The sequence below is a fragment of the Epinephelus lanceolatus genome, chromosome 10 (assembly GCF_041903045.1).
Source record: "Epinephelus lanceolatus isolate andai-2023 chromosome 10, ASM4190304v1, whole genome shotgun sequence".
Lineage (NCBI taxonomy): Eukaryota > Metazoa > Chordata > Actinopteri > Perciformes > Serranidae > Epinephelus > Epinephelus lanceolatus.
The window spans coordinates 2,068,518-2,083,081 of record NC_135743.1 but is presented as its reverse complement, the minus strand read 5'-3'; the positions used below and the strand labels follow the sequence as shown (position 1 = coordinate 2,083,081).

General features: G+C 41.8%; 1 protein-coding gene across 3 annotated transcripts; it reads right to left on the bottom strand.

Annotated features, from left to right (window-relative positions):
- Positions 1-3,584: 3,584 nt before the first annotated feature.
- Positions 3,585-13,271, bottom strand: LOC117265237 (C-type lectin lectoxin-Phi1-like). 3 transcript variants are annotated; one of them, XM_078171261.1, is made up of 7 exons: positions 12,696-13,271; positions 10,730-10,822; positions 10,158-10,358; positions 9,821-9,972; positions 9,537-9,643; positions 6,899-6,973; positions 3,590-4,474 (listed from the first exon to the last, which is right to left on the bottom strand). In XM_078171261.1, the coding sequence occupies exons 1-7, from the start codon at positions 12,766-12,768 to the stop codon at positions 4,336-4,338; spliced, it is 840 nt and encodes a 279-aa protein (XP_078027387.1). In that variant the 5' UTR covers positions 12,769-13,271; the 3' UTR covers positions 3,590-4,335. The 3 variants fall into 3 exon arrangements, with proteins under 3 accessions (XP_078027389.1, XP_078027387.1, XP_033495505.2); XM_078171263.1 differs by lacking the exon at positions 10,730-10,822 and having other exon boundaries at positions 3,585-4,474; positions 12,696-12,863; XM_033639614.2 differs by lacking the exon at positions 6,899-6,973 and having other exon boundaries at positions 3,592-4,474; positions 12,696-12,863.
- Positions 13,272-14,564: the final 1,293 nt, after the last annotated feature.

Genomic DNA, 14,564 nt, shown 5'->3' with positions numbered 1-14,564 from the left:
TGTTCTTCTTCTGTCTTTGTCTCCTCCGTCTGTCGGGACAATGAAAAATATTGTTAATTCACTACACACATTTATGTTAACTAATTAAATTACATTGAAATGAGTCTTGGTGCCTGCATAAATGTGTCATTCTTCAGCCATCCGGATTTGAAAAATAAGACAAACACATCAAAGGAACATACAAAATAAATGAAAGATCAGTCATTAATATTATTATATTAAAAATGGCCTTTTATTTGTGGCTTTTGCTTCATTTCCTTCGTACCTGACTCAGAGTTTAAACATTCAGCACTGATTATTATAAATGTCATTGTGATGTCATAATAGCTTCAAATACAAATGACACAAAATCCCATTTTAATGAAATGTGTCATGTATCGTGAGATAAATTTGTATTTTATGTCTTTTGTTTTCATAAAATAACCGCTGTCCCCTGGGGTCACGTCCACCACACTGTAATTCAGGGAGTTTATCTCTGCACCAGCGACAGCCGTGGCTCGAGGCCTGATGTCTTCCAGTTGTCTGTCATTTTTGTGAATGTGATCAAAAGAAAAGAAAAATATTTGTGGTTTCAGTGGAAAAAAAAAAACGAAGCCACCCTCCTCTGATGAGTAGAGAACAGTCTCTAACTCAGATTATAATCTAATGTTGATTCTCCTGCTGAAATTTTAATAATAATCTTGGGTAGCTGTAGCGATTTTAGCCCTGCCCCCGAAAACATTTTTCCCGCCTCCGAAAGCACTAAACTTTAGTTCACCTGGAGTGACGTCAGAGCCACACGCACCCGTCCAGCTCACTGTGTGACTGAGTGGATTGTTGGTTCTAATGAAGAAAATAAGACGTAAAATGAATAACGGAGAGTTTCCTGTTCTCTGTGGATTTAACCTGAGTGTGATGAAGATGGAGGAAGACTGTGGAGCTGAGTTTATTCTTCAAACATGGAGGCTGACAGGTGAGTCTCAGGTTAACATGATTAACCCGGTGTTTGTTCGGTTGGCAGGTGTTTCAGGTGAGTTTAATCAGTCAGGAGATTAAGAACTTGTACTTCACTTAAGTGTTTCCATTACTTTACACTCACCAGCCACTTTATTAGGTACACCTGTTCAACTGCTCATTAACACAAATATCTAATCAGCCAATCAGGTGTCAGCAGCTCATTAACATTTAGTCATGTAGACATGGTGAAGACGAGCTGCTGAAGTTCAAACGGAGCATCAGAATGATGAAGAAAGGTGATTGAAGTGACTTTGAACGTGGCGTGGTTGTTGGTGCCAGACGGGCTGCTCTGAGTATTTACTGGGATTTTCAGCACAACCATTTCTAGGGTTTACAGAGGATGGTCCCAAAAAGAGCAAATATCCAGTGAGCCAAAATGCCTTGTTGATGCCAGAGGTCAGAGGAGAATGGCCAGACTGGTTCAAGATGATAGAAAGGCAACAGGAAGTCAAATAAGCACTGGTTCCAACCAAGGTGTGCAGAAGAGCATCTCTGAAGCAACAACACCTTGTCCAACCTTGAAGCAGATGGGCTACAGCAGCAGAAGACCACACCAGGTGCCACTCCTGTCAGCTAACAACAGGAAACTGAGGCTACAATTCACCAAAACTGGACAATAGAAGATTGGAAAAACCACATTCAGATGGAAGCATGGATCCATCCTGCCTTGTATCAACGCTTCAGGCTGCTGCTGCTGGTGGTGTAATGGTGTGGGGGAGATTTTCTTAGTACCAACTGAGCATGGTTTAAACACCACAGCCTACCTGAGTATTGTTGCTGAGCGTGTCCATCCCTTTATGACCACAGTGTACCCATCTTCTGATGGCTACTTCCAGCAGGATAACGCACCATGTCACAAAGCTCAAATCATCTCAAACATGACAATGAGTTCACTGTACTCCAATGGCCTCCACAGTCACCAGATCTCAGTCCAATAGAGCACCTTTGGGATGTGCTGGAACGGGAGATTCTCATCATGGATGTGCAGCTGACAAATCTGTGATGCAATCATACATACATATACATATATACACACATATATATACACCAAACAGCCAAACCATTCAAACCACTGACAGGTGAAGTGAGTAACTTACTGTCACTGTCACTAACTGATTATTTTGTTCCAATGCATTGTTCTGCTGGGAAACCTTTGGTTCTGGCCTTCATGTGGAGACCACCTGACCTGTTCCACCCACTCACACACAGTTGCAGACCAAGTACCCTCCTCAGTGGCAGTGGCCCCCCAGCAGGATAATGCACCATGCCACACTGCAAACATGGCTCAGGAATGTGTCAAAGTCCTCAAAGTGTCAACCAGGCCTCCAAATTCCCCAGATCCCAATCCTGAATGAGCATCTGTGGCACGTGCCATTAACCCACCTCACAACCCACTTGTGACTGGATAGATGTGACAGTGGAGATTAACATGGTGGAAAAGGTCACGTTCTCTGTACACCTAAAGACGGACATCTTCATACAACTCTGGAAAAAATGTGAAACCTTTGAGACCTGACTTTGTTTAGATAATTACTTAAAGCTATAGTGCGTAACTTCTACGTGTCCGTAAATGTCCGTTTCACCCAAGCCACTACTAGAGGAGATGACACAATGCTGATTAAGCCGATTGGCTCCTCTAACATCTCGCTGTATTTTTCAGTATATATCATTTTTAGTTTGCGTGTAGCCCGGCGACATTCCCGCGCTGGCGCACAGGAAATGCTTCCTCACAACAAGAAGGGAGGGGGAAGAAGAGCGGAGAGTGTCATAGCAAGAGGTAGAGCGCAGGTAGAAAGAGAAAGCAGCATGGCGGAAAAGTGGCCGGGACACGGTTCAGAAGTGGATCCTACCACAAAGAAAAAGCCTGGACGTTTGGCTGAAGGTCTGTTAGCAAAGAAGGAAAGTGACCGACGGAGAAGGCAAACAAGGATTTGTATTGGCGTCGCTTTTCCTCGCTGGAGAGCCCTGAAGGAAGAAACTGGGCTGAGGGCAGACACGGATGACTTGGTTTATAATTATACTGTGAGTAGTATGTGTTGCTGTTACATGTACTGGACCTAGTACTTTATTATTTCTTGGAAATGGTGCTATGAACGTAATGTAATGTTAGCAGCCTGGTGTTCGCCATGTTGTGTAGCATTGTGTACACGGTGTGAAGTGAGTGTTACTCTGTGTACGGTGTGTGGCGACTGGTGTTACCCTGTGTACAGAGTGTTACTCTGTGTACATGGAAGTGCCGGCTTATTTGTTGTAATAACGCTTTATCCACTGAGAGGTGACAGAAGTTATGCACTATAGCTTTAAAGGAACATCCTTAACTTTTTATTAATTGTTTTCTCTTTTTCCCGACCGTGTTCTCTTCTGTGTCCAGATATTTCACCTTAATGTGCAGTTTGTGAAGCCAAAGTGTTACAAGCATTATATAAACTTTATTTATCTCTATGTCTCTGTGTTTGTGTCGACTTCTGTCACAGCCATCCTTTGGAAATGGACAGAAATAGAACATGAGTCACAACAAATGAATATAAAGTTGAGAGGTTTTATTTGAAATACAAGATTTTTTTTTGCAACCTCCCCTTTTTATATGTGGGTGTACGTTTTTTTAAGGTTTTTTTTACGTTTATTTTGCACTAACAAAGGATATATCAACACTGCATTTCAAAAATAAAAAGACACAGGAGACAGAGCTGAGGACATGTGGCTGAACGCCTGGGAAACAGTCGACCTGCACTAACTCCTGAACCTGGCGAGACTTCTGCTCGTAGGTCGAAGCTCAAACTCAAAGTACTTTGGTGACGTTTTAATTCTGTTTGACACAAGTAAGGTTGATGCTGAAGAGACAAAAATCAGCACACAATTAACGTGATGAAAACAATAAATAACATGTTCATGTTTGGAGCTGAATCACATTGTGATCGATGAGTTAACGCTGACAGCAGGTTATTATTCCTTTACACAGAGATTTAAATACTCCAGCAGACGTGTTTATTCTGACAAGAATTTATTTTACAAGACAATCACAGAGTCTTTCTACTGACCAGACTCTAAACACATCACAGACTCATCACAGAGTTTCTGTCTCAATACAACTTTCAGTTGTCCAAACACAGCGACCTCCATCAGCTGAAAGACTTTACTTTAAAACAGAGTGATAAAAAGGACACACACACACACACACACACACACACACAGCATGAAATTAAAAAGAAGAGAGACTCAATGCAAATATACAGTACACTGTGTGTGTGTGTGTGTGTGTGTGTGTGTGTGACTGATGGAAAAGGATATGACATAAACAGAAAGACGTGACGTGTTACTTCATGGTTGTTGTGCTGTTGGTCACATCACCATCATCTCACACACCCAGTAGTGTTGGTCTGCACAGTCAGCAGGGATAAACCTCAGCCTGTCAGGCAGCAACTGTTCGGCATAGGCACAGGTGAAACTTGGATCACCTGGCTGCATCTTCTTCAAGTCACTACAAAACACATGTCACAAAAATTAGAGATGACGTGGTTGTTTTACAGACATGAGGTTGTTTTCTCTAGATTTTATTGTTTGTTGTTATTGTTTATTTATTGTTGTTGTTGTTGTGTATCCATCATTTACAGCAGACTTTATTCTTGTTATTTAACTTTGTCGTCTTTTTACTGTTTTATTTTTATTTGTTTTGATGCACTGAATGTGAACTCAGGGCGTCGCTGTGAAAGAGCTTAATGCTCAGTCAGTTTTCCCTGAATAAACAATGGTTTGATGATGATGATGATGATGATGATGATGATGGTGATGACGAAAATGGGACATCACGGTGGCTCCGCACTTATTCCTGTTACAGATTTAAAGAGGCAACAGACAGCATCTTTTCCTAAATATATCATGATGAAAATAATGTGGGTTGCACAGGGTAGTGGCCACAGTCAAATCAGACTATCAGTGTTTACATAGGTTACTTAGTGGCTTTGCAATCTTTGCAATAAGCTTCTGCCACCGGTGCCGAAATTTCGTGGAAAAAATCTGCTTTACGGCAGGAAATGCGTCATGTATTGCCAAACTGGTCGGTCAGCCAATCAGGGACTGGAGCTGGTCCTTATGAGGAGTTGGGCATGAGATAGTTGAGTCACGAGCACAATGGCAGACGGACAAAGTTTGGAGACAAGTGAAAAACGGCCTAGCAAAAGAAAAGGAGCTCCTCTGTGTGAGGAGGCAAAGAAGAGCAAAAAGGAGAGTGATAAAAGAAGAGGAAAAACAAGAGTAAACCTCAGTCAGGCGTTCAAGAGATGGAGGGAGCTCCGTGACCAAAGAGGCTTCAAAACCCATGTCCAGCTAGCTTTCTTTCTAATGGATCAGTAAGTAACACGGCTAAATGTTAGCTAGACCAGAGAGGACTGTACTGTACTGGCTGCTAGTTCATTCCTAGCTGGCCAGCATCGCAAATCGCCGCAACCAGGGAGCGGGTAGCGAGTGTTGGTCGGCTGACATCCTGGTTGCCATTCTACGGCAGCCCTCGGACAGTGATACCCCCCTCCCTTCCTTCTGTTCTCTTCTCACGGAGGCAGCTATCCACGGACATCGCCCAGCTAAGTTACGCCCAGCTAAGTGAACACTGGACTTTGTTTCCCATTCAATTTGAGCTCCAACCGGCCGCATGGTTTCCATACGGTAGCGTTTATTCTAGAATGGGGACTGTTTACATGTGCATATTGGTATAATTCCACTGTGTCTACTGTTGTTTGTACTGATACTGTACATATTGGTATCATTTACTGTGAGCTGTTTGTACTGGTACTGTGCATTCTGCTATAATTATTTGCATTACTATTTGTTTTTTTCTTCAGATAAATCTGATAATTGTTGCTCGGTCTCTTTACTCATTTATTTAGTAGAGTGTCCACACACCTTCTCATTCTACATATACATAGAGGTATACTGGTGGCTTTACAGCCTACATTTTATTCATTATCTCTGATCCCCACGGACAATGATATAAAGAAAAGCTCATTTTAGCCCTGAAGTGGTTCAGAATGTGTCATTTTACCAACAAAGTTAACTTCAAATCTATATTATTTATATTATTCTATTGTAACAACAGATGTATGTTCTCATCATAAACAGACACCATATCACATGATTTACATGTGTTTCCTTTGTGTTTTCTTAGTATACAGAAATATATAAAGTACCACAGATCTTATAATCTGATACAGGTACAGATCAGTGAATACTACAAAGACTGACACTAAAAATATTCACAGATCTAAAAGTATGAATGCATGTATTCAAATACATGACACACACTCTTATCTATATGCACAACGTACAGAAATAGCTAAAAAAAATATTTTATAAATGATACTGAGATGTGGTGATGGTTTATTTCTACCAGTCACTCTTTTTATATCTCCATCTTAATTCATGAAAAAATGTAGAAGAAAATACTTTTTTACTTTTTTTTGACATATCTCAATCAATGACGATGATGTCACTGATCACTTTCAAACTGACTGATTAATTTATTTAACAAGTCACTGACAATAACGTCTGTGGCAGCTCAGCATGAGTTTTGATATATCACCTAACCCGTTTTATAGCACGTATGACCGGGAACTGCCCATTGGTCCGACATCCCATTGGTCCGACCATATTAAACCCGTTGTTCCGAAGTCATCATGATGCCCTGTGTTTAAGGTCTGGTTAGGTTCAGGCACAAGAAACACGTGGTTAGGGTCAGGAAAAGATCATGGTGTGGGTTAATGAAAAAGAAAGTGACAAACACATAAGCCGTGAGCCTGCTCTGCCTCAAGCTGGTCGCAGCGCACCATACGCTCACCGCGAGCCGTTCAGCACCGCGGACAGTCGGACTAATGGGATGTCGAACCAATGACATGGACCCCATATGACATACCCGCCACTCTGAAGAGTTGGCTCTGCCTGCCTCGCCTTCTCTAACGTCTGGCGCCAGCTGAACTTCATCTGATCTCTGACATGAAAGCAGTTGACATGAATAAGGTATAGTTAGAAAAATACTGATGGGAAAACACACAGACAGACTAACTCCTTCCTAGATACTGGAGGTGTGTACTGGTTTTCAAGTTACATGGGTTAACAGAACAATCATGTTGTTTTACAAACACCTTAAATATTTAGTGTCAAATCGCTTTTTTCCGTTGTTGGAAAGTCCGTCATATTTTTGCCAGCCAACGTTAGCTAGTAACGTTAAGAGTAACAACGTTAAAGTTTACCTAGCAAGAGTGTACAAGTTAGATGTTGAATCACAACGTCAGCTCAACATCAACAGGTCTAGACAGAAATTATGATTATCCTCCTGGACAAAATTATTACCAACTCACATTGTCTTTCTTTCTTTTCTTTCCCATAAGAAAGAAAGCGCTTACACTGAGCTGCTGCTGTCGTTTCATCTTAAACCTCAGTCGCATGCACTACCAACTTCATGGCCTCCTGATTGTAGTGACAGTGACACTGTGACCTATGAAGGTTTTCCCCCTTTTTTCTTCTTGTCTCATGATATTCGAGGCCTTGTTGTAAAAACAGCTCTATTATTAAGGTTCCACATTGCTGCAGATGGCTGCACGAGTTCATATGTTCAAACAGTTACAGTGTAATTGACCTATGGCTAAGCCCCGCCCTCAAATGCGATGAGCCAATCACAGTGCGTATAGCCATTCCCATACACTGGGACATTCTCTGCCTGGACGTCCATTGAAATGCATTACAGAAAGTCAGTTTGTTCAGTTTTATGAGCTTTTTCTGAGATTTGAAGTTTAAAAATGGTCAAACGGTGTGCATGGGGTACATGCAACTCTGACACAAGGTATCCTGAGAGGCTGGGCGACCAGGTGTATTTTTTACACTTTAAACCACATCTCAACCGAGAAAAGTGTCTCCTTTGGATAAAGTTGTGTGGTAACGTTAGACCACAACATCAACTCAACGTGAATAAGATTAACAATGATGTCTACATCTGTTCTAAGGTAAGTCAACATTGTGTTTGAGGCAACATATTGTCACTTTGCTGGAAAGAAATATAAAGTTATCTTTAACATCTCTAGCTAACGTTAGCTAAAGTTAGCCTAACGTTAGCTCCTAGCTGCGTTGTTCATCATGTCACCTTGTTTGCTGGGAGTTCATTAGCCTATTTTGTTCTAGTTTTGTACTTTGGTGATGGTACATCATTGTTAGCTGTTGTCCAAAGGGCTCTAGTTAAGCTAACGTTAACTTCTGGAGCTTAGCTTCATTAACTTATCTGTAATGGCAGAGATAACAAAGGTTGGCAAACGTTATGCTGAATGATTCAGTGTAAATACTGTAGCACCAAACTAACGGAGAGACACTCTTGGTAAAGATGGTAAAAAACTTCAGTGGCACTTTAACTTGTTGTCTTTGATGGTGACGGCAACCAGATGCGGTTCACAAGCGTACACTGTGACCTGTAAATTTTGGCTTGTAATTTAAGCTTTTCATCGACCTTCTCAACAATAAAATGATGAATATATCCCTCCAATGCGTAGTTTAGGCCCTTTTGGTTACTTCTCAATGACATCTGATCGTTATGTCCCCAAAAATCATCAGTTGCCTCCTGTGAAATGCCGTGTACTGTGACACCTGCCATAGCGCCGCTCACTGAATGTTGATAGTTTGTCTGAGTGAGTGGAGGGGGCGTGGCTTAGCCATAGGTCAATTGTTAAGTATGTTCACTGAACATTGTTAAATGGCCTTATAAATAACTATAAATCTCACCATTGTGTTGGATGTCTTTAATTTACCATTGTCCTACATTAGAATGAAACATATTTTTCACTTCAACTGGTCTCTAAATTATATTTGTGGTGCTGAAACCATGGTAACAGCAGCTTGGGGAGGGTGACCAAAGTGTTGTTCCAGTATATTAAGCTATGAATGAACCAAATTTGGCGCTTTTATTGCAAAAATGAACAATTGTTTAGCTACGCCGCCCAATTTATTAGTTTGATAGCAGAATTATACAAAAACTGCCAGACCGATTTTCAGGGATGTAGCACATGCCAACTTAGAATACATTAAATTTTGGTGTTGATCCAACTCAGGGGGCGTGTCCACGGGCCGCCCATTCACTTCCATTCATTTTTTGGATGAGGATTATGTGAAAACTGTCCAACCGATTTTCACAAAACTTGGTGGAGGCATGTAGCATGGTCCAACTTAGAAGCCATTACATCTTGGAGTGGATCCAATTAACGGGACAGGTCCATGGGCAGGTAGGATTCAATTGCCTGCTCTGGCCACCAGGGGGCGAGATTCTGATGCCCCAACATCCAGATTTGTTCTAAATGTATTTGTCAACAAATCTGACCAATTTGGTGCTTTTATCACAAAAATGAACGATTCTAGAAGAATATTGAGCTATGCCGCCCCACTACTGTGGCATTCTCAACCCAGAGGTCCATGCAAACTGTAATTTGCACATTAATTAATTTTTGATGCTTCGTGCTAATCATGGTATTCATAATAGTGTAGCTCAGGATTACACATTCAGAAAGCCTTACTCTAAAGTCAGCAAGCGTCCATCCTCCCACATCCACATATCCTGAGGCCAGCGTCTAGCCCTCAGGTCGATCCACATGACAGCACTTCCAAACTTAAGAAGAATTTCCTGTTGGGAAGAATTTGACATATAGATTTGATTTTGATTTATCTAAAGGTGGTCAATGCGGTCACCCTGTACAGTTCATAGGATGGATAAGACTACATTTACACAGTTAAAACACTGCCTGGATGAACACAGGAAAATTAAGTGGAAATGGATTTGAGAAAAAAAAAACATAAATACCGCTTCCGAGTCATCATTTAAAACCACAAGATCAGCTCCGTTTCTCCCACAGTCCTCTTTGGCATCTCTCCAGTTCTTTAGCTCAGTGGAAAGGCGGTAACAGCTGGACATGTGGAACTTCCACCCTCGGGGACAATGACTGTGTTGGGATCCTGTTCGGAAACAGGACAAACAGACAGGAGAGAAGATGAGGTGGGAGAAGATTCTTGGAAGAAAATGGAAATAATGTGTGCACACTGTCACACTTCAAGGTGAGAAATTAACAAATGTTGTCTCTAAAAAGAAGTTGTCAGCTCTGAAGAAGCTATGAACTTTATATTTAGAAAAAAAACCTCACCCATCTCAGAGAGTCTTTTTATTTCAGCCTGAAGCTCCTTGATCTGATTTTGCTGTTCGCTGAGGTGCCTCTCTAACCATTTCTCATTGGCATACAACATTGTGTTTTCCCTTATCAGCAGGTCTCTATCTCGAAGCAGGTTGCTGATTTCAGCAGATGACATCATGGTGATGTTGGTAGAGTTGATGTGGTCAGACCCAGCTAGGAAGAAGAAGAAAGACATCCCCCTTTTTAGGTTGGAGTTCACACCTACATTAAAAACTCTGCACTGAGGAAGGAAGAAAGAAATCAGGTCCTGTGAATCAGCAATGCTGTGTTTTGCCAAACATTTATGACACACACACAGAAGTGGCTGTTGCTTCACCGTCACAGCCAGGTTTCACAAAACTTCCGTAGAGAAGCAGAGACTCGTACATCATGTCCTGCTTGTTGCCTGCAGTGACACTGAAACAGTTTAAGGTAATATTTCCTGGACTCAAAGCTTCTCAGTGGGATTTCATCAGCTGTGCAGAGGCTTTGGTTTATGAAATCTGCTATTTTACTTCTCTTTTGCTTTGCAGGCTGACACTCACTTCCTTGGAGCCGAAGAGAAATATTGAGAGCTGCCTGTACGATGCACAGCAGGCCAAAGCTGACTCCAACCACCAAGAAGATTTTTGATTCACCTACGGGACAAAACACACACAAGTTGGACACGTGACTAAATAAAATGACGGTACAGCCACACTGACCCTACAAAGCATCCGAGTGCTTAAACCTGCAGTGCACAACTTTTGCACAAAGTGATGGAGGTATTTTTTCTGCTTCGTCACAATGGTCTCTCCAGCCCTTTCTTATTCTGAAGTCGTCAAATGCGGCCGCTTTGTCAGTGACGTCGGCGTCAAACACTGACACCAAAAGCCACCTCTCACAGCAGTATGACACACCGTCGGGTGGTGTCAGTTTGTAACACCAGTATGATTCACTGCTGGACTGAGTCAGTTGGAAACGCTGCCGGTAACAACTTAATATGAAGGGCTGTGAAGTCCCTGTAGGTTGGGTGGGAGCAGCGGTGGATGGGTTCGCTTCCTACACGAATGTAGAGCCAAACCATTTTGTTTTTTTCTAAACCTAATCATGTGCTTGTGTTACTTGGCATAAACTGATGCACCGTCCCGGAATGTCAATAAAAGCGCAGGAGGATACCCAGCGTGTAATACGTAGACATGAACGGCACTGACGAAGCTGTGATATGTGACAAGTTAAGATGAGAACGGAATGGTAACAATCTTGCCTACATATAAGGCCCAGTTTCCACCAAACCCTTTCAGTCCAGTCCCTGTGGAACCAGCAGTAAGCCTTCAGACATGGTACCTAGACCCTCGGTGTGTTCAGACAGTCCTCTTAAATGTGGGCGGGGTTGTTGTCACTCACTGCTCCGTCCAGCACTCGCTGTATTTCCTCATCAGCGGTGACACAGATGGAAGTCTGCACCTGGTTTATCGTCCACAGAACGAGGCTGCACGCCCACATTTTCACAACAAAATAGAACAGGCTGCAGTGAGAGTCTCTCTCCATGGGATATTTAAAAATAGCAGCTTTGTGCATTTAGTCCTTCTCAGGCAAGCTCAGGGGTTTAGTGTTGCTGTAGCCCACAGGAAGTGAGGATTAGAATATATGACCTTCACATAATCCGCTCCAAATTAATCTATATTTTTAAAGTCATTACTTAAAGTGTGTGTCATATAAAAACTAAAGTGATGGTCAAAGTTGTCACAGTGAAATTTAAGGTGTGCTGATGGATTCACGTCATCAACTCATGCATTGAGTAACATTACAAGTTAACGTTCCACCTTAAAAGTTGCCGGCAGTCGGCCCAGTGAATGAAGTTATTTTTTTCTCTTTCATTTTATAGTTGTAGTTTACTGATGTATGAACAGAGGTTACATAAAACCAGAGTGAGCGTCCTCTACTGACCAATCAGACTGCAGGGTTTCTAGCTCCACCTTTTAGTGCCAGATCTGTGTGCTAGGTACCCCAACAGAGGGGGGACCAAACATGGGGACGCTAAGGAACGCTTCTGTTGGGACCATCCACAACTTTACACTGTGGGAACAGAAAAACAAGCGTTCTAATGTGAACTGAACTGAAGCCGACTGCTTGGTGGTAACAAAGCTTTGGGGAGATCTTTCCCTAGTGGCGACAGGTTGAATTGTCATTGTGTGATCTCGTTTGGTGAGGGCTTGAATGTAACAGACGTTCAAAGTCAAAGTCCAAAACTCCAGCTTTAAAAAGAGAAAAATGCTTATAGGCAGATTTCATAGAGCTGTATCTCAAAGTGCTTCAAAAACTAAACCCATAAAAACACATAACTGGATAGAAACAGAAGAGATGCCACAAACAGTAAAACCTTCCCGTCAGGTGTATGTACATAAAAAAAAGTTTTAAAAACTAAATATTATATGTGAGTGAAACACTTATTCAACTGAAAGGGTCAGAGGCTGCAAGTGAAACCGAAGGAAACAATAAAACCTCACAAGTCAAAAATAAAGATCTGACCTGAGTGACAGCATCCTCTCCTCTCTGGACTCTTCCTCTGCTGATCGGTTGGTTCATTGACGTAGTCTGCCATGTTTATTCTTCTGACAGTGATCCTGGTGAACCATCTGTTAGATAGTGATCTGCTGTCCTACAGCGTTACCTGTATTTATCCACCAGCTGCCTCTGCTGTGGGTGTGTGGAGATTAATCCATCACTGCCAATGTCACAACCAGTTGTGTCACAAAACCACAGATTAAAACAGAAGGGACAGTTAATGTTGTGGCAGCAACCGAATAACAACACAATTCAAAGTGGTGAAAAAATACAGATTCTCTCTGTGAACAGACACAATGATGAACGCAGACACGATTGTCCTGCAGGAAACTCTACGGCTCTAATTATTATAACATTGGTGGCTTAACTTGATCCAAACATGAAGCTCAGCCCTCAGAAAGTCTTCTGACACACAGGAAGTAATGAGCTGTTGTGTTTGTGACACAGAGGATTGAAAAAGCAGAACTCTGAAATTAACATCATCAGGTGGAAATCACAGGAAAGAGAGAACACAGTTTTGTCACTGATCACTTTGTTTGCTGAAGCGAAGCCACGGCTAATTGTTATAATAATAATAGTTATTATCTTTATGTATAAAATGCTTTTCAAAACAGATTCACAAAGTGTTTTACATGTCAGTAACTAAAACAGATAAAACATGAGAACAACTTTTAAAAGAACTGATAAATATATAAGTTTTTAAAAACTGAGGAAATAAAAGACTCAGGTAATATGAGTTAAGGCTCTCTGATAAAAGTCTGTTTTAAGAAGGGACTTCAAGAGATCACTGACTCAACTGACCTGATTTCCTTTGGCAGATTGTTCCAGAGCTTCGGGGCCCTGACAGCAAACGCTCTGTCCCCTTTAGTTTTCAGCCTGTGGAACAGACAAAAGACCTCTGCTGCCCGAGGACCTCAGAGTTCGTCCTGATGTGTACGGTACTGAGAGGTCAGATATGTAGCTGGAGGAGAGACCACGAAGAGCCTTAAAGGTACTCAGTAAAATCTTAATTTTTTTTCCAAAACACAGTGAGCCGGTGTGAAGAGGCCAAAACTGGAGTCATGTGATCACGTCTCTGGCAGCTGAATTCTGAACAGTTTGGAGTCGATTAATAGATTTGTAATTCAGACAGGAAAAGAGGCTGTTGCAGTGATCCAGGCGTGAAGAGATGAAGGCGTGTAAAATCATCTTTGTGTCTTTAAAAGTTAAACTGGATCGTAGCTTTGAAATATGCCTACGATGATAAAAGCATTATTGTGCGAGCTTTGTGACGTGCTGCTCAAAACTTCAATTACTGTCAGACCAGACTCTGAGATTTCTCACAACAGGTTTGAAATTCAGCCAAAGGCAGAATTTGTTTAGTAACGTGCTGCAGCCTGACGACAACAACCTCAGCTTTGTCTGAGTTCAGCTGAAGAAAGTTTTATGACATTCAGCTCGTAACATCAGTGAGGCAGTTAATGAGTGAACACATCATTCCAGCGTCTGTGGATCTAACGGGCAGGTACATGTGTGTGTCATCAGCATAAAAATGAAAACAGACACCATGTCTTGTTGTAAAGTCTGTTTCAATATAAGCTGTAAAGTTTGTTATGGAATCATTGTGCCGCCCCAGCAGTATAAAAAACGTCACTTACAGCAACTTCTAATATATAATGATGTGTGGCAAGAGATCCTGTGGATTCCTTCCAGATTCTCAACTTGCAATAAATATTTTTAATACTTTCATACTTTTAACGAGAATGAAACTTTTTGCTCGCTGTTTTTGTGTTGCTACGCACCTCCCCATTTCCCACTGTCCAATGGGACGATCTGACAGGCGGGGCTTCTGTG